We start from the raw sequence: 13,884 nt of genomic DNA, 5'->3' as shown, positions 1-13,884 counted from the left end.
GCGGCTCGGCCCTCGCCCCGCCCGCGCCCAGCCCTACGCTGCTGGCGTAGCGGCCGCCGCCGCCGCCGCCGCGGGCCGCGCGACCCTCTCCCCGCCGGCCGACGCTCGTTTACGCCGCGCGGCCGGGGAGGGCGCGATTCCCGAACGCCGCCTGCGCCGCGAGCGCGCGGCCGCCCCGCAGCCCCGCGCGGCCCTTACGCCGCTGACGCAGCGCGCCCAAGATGGCGACGCAGCCGTCGTCGGGGGTGGCGGCGGCGGAGGGGGCGGCGGCCGCGGCGGCGGCGGGGACGGGGACGGCGGCGGCCCGGTTGGCGGCGGCGGCGGCGCGGAGCCTGAGCGGGGCATGAGGCGGCCGCGGCGGCCCAGCGGCGGCGCCGTGTAGCGGAGACGAGCGGCGGCCCGCGTCCCGGCTCCCCTCGGCGGCGGCGGCGGCGGCGGCGGCGGCGCGCGCGCGGCCCCCACGCAGCCCTCTCGCCGGCGACCCGCACCGCGCCCCCCGGCCGCGCCCGGACCATGATGAAGCTCAAGTCGAACCAGACCCGCACCTACGACGGCGACGGCTACAAGAAGCGGGCCGCGTGCCTGTGCTTCCGCAGCGAGAGCGAGGAGGAGGTGAGGCGCGGGGGGCGGCGGGCGGCGCGGGGGGCGCGGCCGCGGGAGGGAGGGTGGGTGTGCCGGGCCGGGCCGGGCCGGGCCGGGCGGGTCGGGTCGGCACCGGGTTGAGGGGGGCACGCGGGCCGCGGCGGCGGCGGCGCCTGTCAGGCCGCCCGGCCGGCGCGTGTCAGCCGCACGTGCGCGCGCGGCCCTTTGTGGCCGGGCCGGGCCGGGCCGGACCGAACCGAGGAAGGGCGCGGGGCCGAGATGCTCTCGGGGGGTGGGGGGACCCCCGACGATCTTAAATTTTTTTTCATCGACTAGGCCGAGAAGCATTATTTCAGATTTTAATTATTTATTTTTGCCCCCTCGGTCTTGAGGGAAGCCTCTGAAGTATGAAATGGGTTAGCAGGATAAAAAAAAAAAAACTTCCAGAGGTTTCTTCGTCTTTCTTTTTTTTTTTTTTTTGCATAGACTGCTTAAAGGTAAAAAAAAAAATCTCTGCTTCCCCCCTCCCCCCCCACACGCCGTTTCTGGGGTGACACAGGGAATTCCGCGGCGGCGCGTTTTTTTTTTTTTTTTCTGTCGAGTCCACAAAGAGCCGCCGCGCCTCGGGGACACGCTCGGACGAGGCGCCGGTGGGAAGGCGCGGGCTGCCCGGCCGCCGCCGGCTGGTAAAATGGCAGTTGGACCCGGGAACAATGAGCGACGCCGAAATCCAATCCGGGCGGCCGGCCGGGCGGCGGTGGCGACGCGGGGGCCCCCCAGCCCCTTCCCCCCGAGCCCGCCCGGGCCGTTAGGTCTGGAGAGAGGCCGCGGTGATGAAAGAGCCGGGACCCGGGGCGACCGGGGGCTCTGACGCTGTCCAGGGAGGCCCTGGGGGCGATCGGGAATCCAGTGCGTCCACACACTCGGGGTTCAGCGTCTATTGTGCGGCGGAGGCACGGGGGGGAGGGGGCGCGCGGGGTGGGGGGGGTAGTGGGTGCCCCAGCGGCGATGGTCCGAGGCCCCCCCCCCCCCAGTGCGGCGTAGCCTGGGAGGACCGGCTGGGTGCCCGCGCCGGGGTGGACTCGGGCTCTGCTGCTCCCGAGGCTTTGTTCTTCCTCCTCATCATATCGCGCTATGGGGGGAGGTCGGACGGGATCGCAGGCTGTTAACTGTGGGGAAGACCAATTAACATAATTACATGCCTTCTTACCGTACCCTGGTCTAAAGCCCTGCGAGCATCCTGAGTATTAAGGAGGAGGGGGTGTAATTTAGTCTGTATGAATGATGTCAAACTTGAAAAAAGAATCATATTAGAATTTTTTTTTTTTTTTTGCTTTTTTGGGTCACACCCGGCGATGCACAGGGATTACTCCTGGCTCTGCACTCAGGAATTACTCCTGGCGGTGCTCGCAGAACCATATGGGATGCTGGGAATCGAACCCGGGTTGGCCATGCGCAAGGCAAACGCACCGTGCTATCACTCCAGCCCCTAGAAGTGTCTTTTGAGTGGAGTATTTTGAATGGAACGGGCAACTCTGTAGCTCAGAAGCGAACTAAGGAAGAACCTCATTTTTCCGTGTTCTGTGCGGGTTTTATTATGTTCTCACATTAGCAGTGTTTGTGTTCAAAGCATTCGACTGACCATAGAGGCTCTTTTTCTGAATTTCTTTTTGAGCATCGGCTAATGAGCAGACGAGGAATGCAAATCGGTTAATTACCGATTCAGTGGATGTTACCACTGAAGGCTAGGAAGGACTAGAAATGAACGAAATGGGCCCGTTTTAATCTCAGTCAGTTCAGCGTAACATGTATTAGGTATGGTCCTCCTGTGGGTACAGTACGCTGTAACATGTAATTTAAAAATAAACATCCCTTCTTGCCTGTAAGAGTTGAGTAATTTTTGATAGGATCTTGTAATTGAAAGGGATTTTTGCACCACAATATAATCTCAAGGGTGCTGTTCAACTTTCAGATTATATAATTGTGTTGGAAGGGAAGTAATTTGTTGGTTCCAGGAGAACTTTTATGTTCTCAATAGAAGTGCCAGAATCTGGAAGTATTAACTTGCCACACATTGTGAGAATGTGAAATTCAAACTCAATAGGACATGAGTTTGAAAACTTTTTTTTTTTTGTTACTAATGGCTTTCACCAAGTTAAAATAGCTTATAGAATCCTATTAGCATTACTGTTATGGTGATGTAAGTATAAATTGGGTCCTGACTTTTAAATTTAATTAGCTGTCAGACGACGTACATATAAATATAAAAAGATGAACTATATTAGCAGCTAAAAGACCATGAAACAAGCCGTATAACACTGCTTTTTAAATCCCAGAAAGTTTTATTTATAGGCCAGCAGCGATAGCAGCTGAAATAGCATCCAGGTTAGAATGTGTGGCCATATTCAGCAAGTTTATTGAGCACTCACTGAGTATCAGGTTCTGTGATAGGTTATGGAAGAGACAAGTAGGCAGCTTAAAACAGACCAGGAACTAATGAAAAGAAGTTTCCTTTTCTCCAAACCTTCGACTGCTTTTTCAGTTGCTAAACAGAAACCACCAGCTGGAAAATCCCCTCACTTACAAATTTTACTAATTGTCACTGACGTTTTGGTAAGTTCCAATTTTTCAGTTTGGGGCATTGCTGTAACATTTATTTGGTGCCTTGAACCTGCTATACAGTCTTTTATTCCTCCTCCACTTTAGCTACACAGATGTGTATTACTCACTAACCAGGGTGTTCTCCCCCCAGACTATTTACAGTCAGTTGAATTTATTCCTGTATCTGTTTAAGTTCATATTTATGTAAATATGACATAAATTAGAGAAATTGAAGCCCCCAAAGAATGGTTTTGTATGCATTTAAATTTATTTTTGAATTATCGAATTAATTATGCATAGTCAAACAAAATGAAAAAGACTGAGGAGAGAATTAATAGTTACGTCTCCAAGGGTTTTGCACACAGATTACTTCATGAATGTTTTCAAGTGTTTTCATTTTCTCTTCTCTCTTTTGTGAGTGCTCCTCACTCAGTGGTGCTCACAGGCCACACTGGGCCGGCTGCTGGGGCGGGGGGTGCTCCCTGCAGTGTGCAGTGACCATATGGTGCTGAAGATGGAATCTAGGCTCCTACATGCAAAACATGTGCACTAGCTTTTTTTTTTTTTCTTTTTGGGTCACACCCGGCGATGCTCAGAGGTTATTCCTGGCTCATGCATTCAGGAATTGCTCCTGGCAGTGCTCAGGGGACCATATGGGGTGCTGGGAATTGAACCTGTGTCGGCCATGTTGGCTGCGTGCAAGGCAAACGCCCTACCCGCTGTGCTATCGCTCCAGCCCCTGCACTAGCTTTTTGAACAAGCTTTTTTTTTTTTTTCCCGACACAGGTTTTTGTATTTTTTGTTTTGTGGATTTTTTTGGTTTTGTTTTGTTTTGTTTTGTTTCCAGGACATACTCCTGGCTGTGTGTTCAGAAATCACTCCTGGCAGGTCTTGGGGTCCATATGTGGTGTCCAAGATCCATTGAACCCAGGTCAGCCACATGCAAGGCAGACTCCCTACCTGTTGTACTGTCTCTTCAGCCTATGTTTTATATTTCTTTCTTTTTTTTTTTCTTTTTGGGTCACACCCGGCGATGCTTAGGGGTTACTCCTGGCTCATGCACTCAGGAATTACTCCTGGCGGTGCTCGGGGGACCATATGGGATGCTGGGAATCGAACCTGGGTCGGCCATGTTGGCTGCGTGCAAGGCAAACGCCCTACCCGCTCTGCTATCGCTCCAGCCCCGTTTTGTATTTCTTAATAGAAAGTTTAACTAGAAAACACCTGAATTGCATGATGGATATGGTATGTAACCGAAAGACACCTTGCAAATCAGTAATAGGTTCATACTTGACAAGATCTTTGCCTTTAAATGAAAATTAACAAACTACGTTGCATTTTTAATCTGCCGTATCTTTTAATTATTTTTTTGTCAAAAAAGTTGATAGAAGAGGCCAGTGCTATAGTACAGTGGGTGGGGTGTTTGCCTTGCATGCAGCCAACCCAGGTTTGGACCATATACGGTCCATTGAGCACCAACAGGAGTGATCCCTGAGCACAGAGCCAGGAGTAAGCCCTGTGCACCACTGGGTGTGGCTCAAAAACAAAAGAAGCCAGTAGAGGAGCCAGAGAAATAGTCCAAGAGATTAAGCACTGAAGCCTTGGGCCCTGTGTGGAACTGCCAGATTCTTTGCCTGGTTGGCTGAGAATTGCAGGGAGTGGCCCTTTGGGCCCTTTGAGCGCCTCTTGGGAGGCCCTCTGAAAACACCCTTTAGTTTGAGGACTGAATCTGCTTGAGTAAGATTTACTGTACTGGAATATGTATTAATAAGTCCCCTCTTGGCCCTCCATATGTACTCCCAGTGCAGTGGTTCCTTCCTTATTAGAGCTGCTATGATGACAGGAAGTCAGGAACAGTAGAAGGAGTACTTTACAGTTGTTCTGGGGGGCCATGGAGTAGCTCAGAAGTAGCGACTCAAGAGTCACAGGTTCAATCCCTAGCATCACCCTGCATGCCCAAGTATTATTCCAGTGCCTCTACCGGTTGAGATCCCCAGTGCCACAACCAAGTGGGTCTTGCCACTGGACATCACAACAAAAAGGAAGGGGAAAAAACTACCAAAATAATTCAGGGACTGCAGCAGTGGTCCAGTGGTAAGGTGCTTGCCTTGCACATGGCCAGTGTGGGTTCATCACCAGTACTCTATACTGTGTCCCAAGCCCTGCCAAGAGTGATCCCTGAGAAACAGGAATAATTCCTGAGCACCACTGGGTGTGGCCCAAAAACTTAAACAAAAAAGACCCTCCAGAACTTTTTTGGGCCAGAGAGATAGTACAGAAGGTTAGGCAGGTCCTGATTCTATCTCGGGCATTGCATACGGTCCTCTGGCCCTCCACAGAGCCAGGAATACCCCAGATCACTGTCAGGCGTCACCCCAAAACATAACAAACAGAAAACAACCCACGAAACCTGTTTTTACACAGTGCTCTTTTGGGGGTGTTCATTATTTTGTTGTTGTTGATTATTCCCACCAGAGGCTGTTTTCTTGGATTTGGAGCTCTCTAGGCAGAACTGGGAGATGACTGACATTGAAGGTCCTCAGTGGGCAGAGACTCTGGTGGCCTGAGTGTTTGTCGCTATAAATGCCCCAGAGGATCAGGTGGAAGGACGTCATAGCAGACCACACCTTCCCCCAGGTGCCAGGTGCCGGAGAAGGGAGGACGACTCAGACGGCAGTCCCAGTGGTGCTGATGGTGACGAAGGGCTTCCATGAGATCCCAGGGGCTGGGGTGTGTGTTTGTAGTGTGTCTTGGTCATTGTCCACTATTACATTGCCTAAGATGGGTGCATCATGAGATGGGGGCATTGTTGAAATCACAGAACATTTCTGCTTTGGGGTGCATGCACCCCATTATGTGTGTTCCCTCGTGGCTGCCTACTGTCAGTCAGGCAGAGGTATCTCCTATTAACTGGTTTTCTGCCTATTCCCCCACTTGTCAGTTCCGATCGGAAATCATACAGCAGTCTCTTACTCTTTTTCACTCCTCATCCTAGTCTTAATTTTTTACACTTGAATGATTCTCATTTCTCAATAAACAAAGTATTGTGTACTGTGTGTGAAGCAGTCTGTATTTTTCTTTATAGCCTAGTACAAAAAGAGGAAGGGTTTGCAACTTTCTTGGGGCCAGAGAGATAGCTGAGGGGGGCTGAGTGAATGCTTTATACATGGAACACCCCAGTTCAGTTCCCAGCACTATGTGGTTCCCGGAGCACCTTCTCCCCTCCCCTTCCCCCGCTTCCCGCCCATTTCCCCCACAGCACCACATGGAGAGACCACTGGGTATTTCTGATTGTATCTCCTCCCCCCCCCCCCCCCCCAATTTAGAAAGTATTCCTTCAGCACACATTTTTATTGTTTGTTTATGATGTCAAGGGTCAAACCCAGGTCCTCACACGTGCAGGAGAGTAGAACAAGTACTCTACGGCTGGGCCTCATCCCTGGCCAAGGGTTGCACTCCAATTTTTTTTTTTATTTGGACCACACCCAGGGGTGTGCAGGGCTCATTCCTGGCTCTGTGCTCAGGAATCACATCACATTGACTGTGATGTGGCTGAAATTGCTGCAGCACTGGGGAACACAGCAGAGGTGCCAGGATCAGTGTATAAGGCAGGCACCCTACTCCCTGTACTGTCGCTCTAACCCCAGTCTTTTATGTCATTCTGTTGAAGTCACTCCAAGATAACAAGTTAAGCCCAAGGACTAGAGATAGTACAGCAATTAAATACGCTTGCCTTATACACGGTTGAGCTGGAGTCCATCCCCCGTACCACATGTGGTCCGCCGAACCCTGCCAAGAGTAATCCCTGAGCCCAGAACCAAGAGTAAGTCCTGAGTACAGCTGAGTGTGGCCCCAAAACTAAACTAACTAGCTAACAATCTCTGGTTACCAACTCTTCAGTCTTTCTGTTATCTAATTGGTTCCTTTCTTTTTGAAATGTGATCTTCAGCTTCTAGGGGTTTCTAGTTCTCTAGTTCCTGATTGATGCTTCCTACTATTACTGTATTCCTCCTCATATTTCTGGCTTTTGGTTTGTTTTTTGGGGGAGACCCAGCGATGTTCTGAGACTATTCTGGCTTGGTGCTCAGGACTTGTTCCTAATAGTGGTTACCGCCGGGTACTGGGGACCAAACCTAGGGCTCCTACTGTCTCCCCAGTCCCTTCCTGGCTTTTCATGGAATATGTAAGGGGATAACAATTGAATATACTCAATCTCTAAACACCTTCATACCGTAAGTGATCTTTTTGTTTTTATCTTCTTGGTTTTAGGATCATATCTGGTGGTGCTCAGAGAGTTCTCTTGGCTCAGTACTCTGGGGGGTCTCCTGGTGATGTTGGGGTACCATATGTTGCTAAGGATCAAATCCAGGCCTCTGACATGCAAAACAGCTTTCTCTCTGGCCCCAGTCCTTTGTTTAAATATCTCATTTATATTGATTAATATCAGATGTCTGTTTCAACCTTGATTTTTCCTGAAATCAAGCCTGGACTGTGTGTGTGTGTGTGTGTGTGTGTGTGTGTGTGTGTGTGTGTGGTGGGGAGGGGTTGGGGCCACATCTGGTATACTCACAGTTTTTACTCCTGGCTCTAGTGCTCAGGAATTATTCCTGGCAGTGCTCAGAGGACCATTTGTGGTGCCAGGGATCAAGTCAGTCAGCTGCGTGAAAGGCAAATGCCTTATCCCTGTGCTCTCTGGTTTCTTAATTTACTTTCTTGACTCATTTCCTTAGTTCTGCCTTTAATCCTTTGAGTCTCCTCTCCTTCAGGGATCCTCTACAGATAGCTAGACAGCTTCCCCTCCCCCCCCCACTGTACCAGTAAAATAAGTCTGATTTTGGCCTTTTTTTTTTTTAATTGGGGTCAGGGAGCAAATGCCAGGACTTCACACATCAGAACATGTAAGACCTATGTCTGCCACTAAGCTACATTGCTGCTGGAGTTCTAAAATGTGAATGATCTGTGCTTATGGTTTACACCCTATGTCAGGTCTGCTTAATTTTCACCATATCATAAAAGTCTTTCATGATCACCATATAAAAATAATACCAGTTTATGGCCACTGTGTATCTATTGCCTAATCTTTTTTCTTGGCAGCACAGATCACTACCAGGCATAATATATTTCCATTATTTATTGTCCTTATTTTCATTTCTGTATCTTTAATGCTTAGACTATAATTGGTTTATCATGCTACTTGGTTTTTGTTTTTTTTTTTGCCACACCCAGCAATACTCCAGAATCACTCCTGGCGGACTCAGGGGGACCCTGTTTAATTGCTGAATCTTTTCTTGGTTGTTTTTGGGCCACACTCAGCGATGCTCAGGACTTACTCCTGCTCTGCATTCAGTAATCACTCCTGGCAGGCTCAGGGGACCATATGAGATGCTGGGGATCACACATGGGTCAGTTGCAAGCAAGGCAAGTACCCTGACTGCTATACTATTACTCCAGCCTTGACAAACTATTGTTTTTACAAACAATAACCAAAAAAAATGGTTCAAAAAGTATGGAGTGAATTTCCTTCCTACACATTTCCTAGCCATCCCATTCCCCACCCTGAATTCCTCTGGAGTTGGAGGCGGGAGTCCAGGGGGCTGCTCGGGAGAAAGGAGGGGGTGGAAGAGAGAGAGAGGGAGAGAAAGAACAGGGGTTAAGATCCTTACCTTGCATGTATTGCAAGGTGTGACCCCAAACCATTCTTTTTCTCCAAAAAGGAGAAAACAAAAGATATGTAACGCAGTAATGATTTTCCATGTTCCCCTTGTTTGTATTTCAACCCAGGCCACTTGAATGCTTTTGGCTTTTCAGCGCTTAGCTACTTTTACAGAGTTGCTTATCATCTGTTCCCAGGATCTTTCTAGAGAGGCAGACTGCTGGGAACAGTGAGGATGTGTTTGTAGGATCAGTTCTTGTGAGACTTAGATTGTACTGTCAGGAGAGATGTGCCGGCTATGGCAGCTGTGTGCTTGCTTAACCGTCCCCTTAGGACTAAGTCCTGAGTACCCCTGGGTGTGACTCCAGCACCAGACCAAAAAATATAAAGAAGCATTTCTTTGAGTAATAATAATATTTCTACCAGATTTCCATAGGGTCAGCGGTTGTTTGAGTTTGGAGTCACCTGTCTGCCAGGTAGTACAAGTGATTTTTTTTTTTTAATAGGAAAACTTTTGGGCCAGAGAGATACTACAGCCGGTACATGCCTTGCAAGTGGCCCGTGAGGCTGTTTGGAGTGTAAAATAATCTGATCATGGAGAGTGGTGTTGAAGGAGTCGGTGAAGATGAGCCAGAGTGTCTGGAGCCATTTTATGGATCTCTGAGCCCGTAGCTGGGTGTCGTGGTTGGATTTGGGTAACTGACAGAGAATATTGGGCCAGATAGACAATGGGGAATCAGCTTACTTTTACTTTTTATTTTTTGCATCCATTCTTTAGGTTTGGGGGCTTTACCTGGGACGGTGCTTAGTGGTCACTCTTGGCAGTGCTTGGAGGGGGAGGGTATCTAATAGGAGCTAGTTGCCTGCAAGGCAGGCACCTCATCTCTGTACTCTGTGGCCCCTTACTCAAAATTTTCATTTATCTGTTTATTTATGGTTTTGGGGCCACACCCAGCAGTGCTCAGGGCTTACGCCTGACTCAAGAGTCACTCCGGGTGTGCTCAGGGCTTTTACTCCTGTACTATCTCTTTGGTTCTTGGGAAGTTGTTCTAGTAGTGAAATTTTGAAATGAGAAAGTCCAGTCGTTAGGTTTCTGGCAGCACTGGGCAGCATTCCTGTGGGGTGGCTGTGGTCAGAGCAGGGTGCCAGCTGCCCTTGGCTGTCTCCCCTTCTTCCGGTGGCCGTAGTCTTTACCATGTCTGCTGTCTTTAACATTTATTGCAGCAGCTGAAATTTTGTTGCTTTTTAAGGTACAGTTGAGAAAATCAAAATATTTAATGTACCCTTATACATTTCTCTCAAAAGTGGAAAGAGGTAGAGAAAGGTTAGGTGTTTCAAGAAAAATGGTAGAGTTGACATTTTTTCATGGAACAGAATCTATTCCTGTCTCTTTATACTGGATAAATCTGTGTCAGAGAAGTCTCAGAATGTGACTTAACTTCATAGAGTTCAAATCTCTGTCCAGACCCAGTGCAGTGGTTGAGCTGTCCAGGGTGGTTCAGAGTATGGGTCCTGGAGTCAGACACCCTGGGAAGGGGTCCAGTGCTACCTCGGGCCTGGAGATCTTGAACAAATCAGTTTGCCTCTCTCTTTATGGGAAATAGAGACACAACAGTAGTACCTTCCAATTTGCTTGCATTGTGGGAGGATCAATATTTGATCCTCATTTGATATATAGAACACTTAGTCCAGTGCCTGACATATGTAAACATCCAGGGTCATCCATGAAATAAAAATAAGAAGGCATATTCTAGCTTCATGCAACTTTGGCTTATTGAAAATTTCCAGTCAGGGGGCCTGAGCGATAGTACAGCAGGGAGAGTATTTGCCTTGTACACAGCTGACTTAGGATAGATCCCCGGCATTCCTGAAAATTTATGATTTTGGTGTTGGCCCACATGCAGCCATGCTTAGGGGTAACTCCTAGATCTGCACTCAGGAACTGCTTATGGCAGTGTTCTGGGGACCATGTGGAATGCCGGGGTTGAACCTGTGTTTGCTGTGTGCAAGCAAGTGCTCTCCCCGCTGTCCTACGCCTGCAGCTCCCTCTTCAAGTATTCCTCGGTACAGCAAAGACACTCTTGAAAAAGGAGGCCAGCCATCTATCCCATAAACATGTTGGTGTCCTGGCTCTGTTCCCAGTTGTGCCCTGGTAGATGCTGGCTTAGACATCCCTGGTTGGTAGCTCTGTGTTTGGGGTTTGGGTCCTCAGCATGCTGGATGGGGAGGAGAGGAAGATGGTGGTTCTGTGCTGAACTGACGTTCATGTTGTGGACCAGGCTTTGCGTTTTGCCCCCAGCCCTGGATTACCTGTGGTCTGGGGCCATCTTCCAACCCAGCCCTCTGTCCCTGACAATCCAATTTTATGAAACCTGCTATTCCAGTACAATTCCTTTAGGTACAGGTGGCCAAATTGGCCTCTGTTGCTCGAGCGAACCCTGGAGTCCTGTCTGATACACCCCTGGGTAGTTTTTAAAATAGCCTTCTCACTAATCCATGGCACCAGAAACCCATGTGTTGAGTCAGAAAACTTTGGGGAGGGTAGTGGGTAAGAAAGCTTTTTCATTTTATTTATGAAACAGGCTTCAGCTTCTCTAAATGTTTGTGACAAATTTCACATTGAAGTTTATTAATTTTTTTAACTAAAAAACATTTTTTTGTTTGTTTTTTGGGCCACACTTGGTAATGCTCAGGGGTTACTCCTTGCTCTGCACTTGGGAGTTACTCCTGGCAGTGTTCGGGTGACCATATTAGATGCCAGGAATCAAACCCAGGTCGGCCAAATGCAGGACAAATGCTCTCCCCACTGTACTATTGCTCTGGCCCTAAAGTTGATTAATTTTTTTTAAAAGGACCTCGAAAAATCCACACCAATTGGAGAAAACATAGCTAAGGCCTAACGTTTGATATTTCGGGAAACTATAAATTCTTCACATTATAAAGCATTGTGAGGCCCTTCCCACTCTTGATGCTAATAGTATCTTTGTCTTTTTAGAAGCGGCTTCCAAGAATATTTGAGAAAGTGAATTTTAACTATTTTAAACATTTAATATTTTTAAGCATGCCAAGGACCAGATAAAATTAAATTTAAGAAAAGTTTGTAAAGTTTGTAAAATCTGTTGAACATTCCTTAAAATACACAGTTTGGGACTGGAGCGATAGTACAGCAGGTAGGGCATTTGCCTTGCACATGGTATGACCCAGGTTTGATCCCTGAGCACAGAGGCCCTGAGCACTGCTGGGTGTGACCCCCCCAAAAAAACCCCCCAAAAGTTAAATTAAACAAACCCCTCCTCCTCAGCTTCGCTACAACTGCCTATCTCAGGCAACACCCCACATGCTGAGTGCAACCCCAGTGGTTTTGCACTTTGAGGGGACCCTTCCCCACAGTGCCTAAGAAAGTTGTGATCTCCAGTGTACCACCGCTGCTAGACCCCTGGCAGTGACTGCAGTGATGTGTGCAGTGCAATGAGCGCCACAGCGAGAGTAGTTAGGGAAGGCACTTAGGTGGTAGAGCTCATGCTGGGTGTGCAGAGGCCTAAATTTTATCCCTAACACTATGGCCCTTCCCCAGCACCTTAGTCCGCCTGGGGTGTGGGGGTAGTCTTATTAACTTGTTTTTGGTTTTTTTTGTGGGGGCCATATCCAGCCATGCTCGGGTTACTCCTGGCTCTGTGATAAGAAATAACTTCTGGCAATAACAGTGATACATACATTTTAATCAGTATAATGTGTAGGGTATGTGCCTTGCACACAGCCTACTTGGATTCAGTCTCTGGCATCCCATATGGTCCCCAGGCACTGCCAGGAGCAATTCCTGAGTGCAAGGTTAGGAGTAAGTCCTGAGCCCTGCTAGGACTCAAATAAGTTTATGGAACAATTAGGGAAAAAATAGAGGTCTTCCTGGTACTTCACGGTGGAGGCAAAGTGCTGACGTGGATATTGAGCTTGAAGAAATGCCTTAAGTAGGAAGGAAGGAGGAGTGAGAGTATGTTAGGAGAAGCAGACTCCCCCACCCCACCCCACTCTAGCTCTGACTGGAGGTGAATCTACTTTTTCCATGCCAGAGACACTTAAGAGAACATGGGCCTGTGTTCAGTGTAGGTAGGGAAGTGGCAGAGAAAGAGAGGGGGCAGGGTGAATGAAGGAGGGAAGGGGAGGGCATAGAATTTAAGAGAAGAGTTTGAGTTTGAGCTCATAGAGAGAAACCGGTATTGACCTTCAGAATTGCTGTGAAAGGCGTGTTTGGGAGCATAGTGAACTCGGGCCTGTTCTTCAGGAGGAAGGTTGGTAGAATGCTTTTCTGCTCTAGAATTGAGCCACGGCAGCAGGGACTGGCACCGGGCTAAGAGATGTTGCAGTCCAAGAAGTGGACAGATTTGGTGACAGATGGTATGTTAAAGATGACGTGAGTTTTGGTTGTAGATGACTTTTAAATTTTTATCCTTGGTGAGAGAAAAATAGGAAGTTTGGAAGGTTGACTTTGGAGAGAAGATGGAACTTTTTTTTTTGTCATACTGAATTTGAAATAGCACACTGAAGTAAGCTGATGGTAGTTATGGTTGGAAGTAGAGATGGGACGAGGTGAAATGAGAATTTGGGAGCCCGGCAGAGTGGAAGTCTGCATGAGAGAAGACAGAGGAAGCGAGGCGAGGGGTCGCAGGTGTAGACTCACAACTGTAGGAGGAAGAATGGTGGGCACCGAGCACAGTCCACCATCCCCAGTGCTGTGCCGCATCCAGGTATGTGTAAGTACATGGTACCTTCAGGCAAGCACCACAGAAAAGACGCGTGAGTACCACAAGTTCGACTCCTGGCCAGCACATGTGTGAAAGGTGCAACTAAAAAAGAGCAAACCCCCCAAGCCTATTATCAGGGTACCCCCTCACTTGAGTACTTTACTCATCTAAATGTAAATGCACCAAATAATGATAATTCAGTGATTATTTATAGAAGCATGTGAGTATTGTGAATGTCTAGAACATATAATAAGAATGACTGTCACACATTTTGGCAGTGAAGAGAAGAAAGGAGTAACCAGTGGGACT

The 13,884-nt window shown here is 48.5% G+C and overlaps 1 protein-coding gene across 1 annotated transcript in view; it reads left to right on the top strand.

Moving 5' to 3' along the window:
- The first annotated feature begins 286 nt into the window (after nt 1-286).
- Nucleotides 287-13,884, top strand: part of NUDT3 (nudix hydrolase 3) — a 74,235-nt gene continuing 60,637 nt past the window's right edge. The window contains exon 1 of the mRNA XM_056132645.1: nt 287-612. Coding sequence (XP_055988620.1) covers nt 514-612 — 99 coding nt within the window. The 5' untranslated portion in view covers nt 287-513. The remainder of the gene's footprint in view (nt 613-13,884) is intronic.

The sequence above is a fragment of the Sorex fumeus genome, unplaced genomic scaffold (genome assembly GCF_029834395.1).
Source record: "Sorex fumeus unplaced genomic scaffold, SorFum_2.1 ptg000094l, whole genome shotgun sequence".
NCBI classification, from domain to species: Eukaryota; Metazoa; Chordata; class Mammalia; order Eulipotyphla; family Soricidae; genus Sorex; species Sorex fumeus.
The sequence above is the reverse complement of the archived record's forward strand: the minus strand, read 5'-3'. Positions and strand labels throughout refer to the sequence as shown.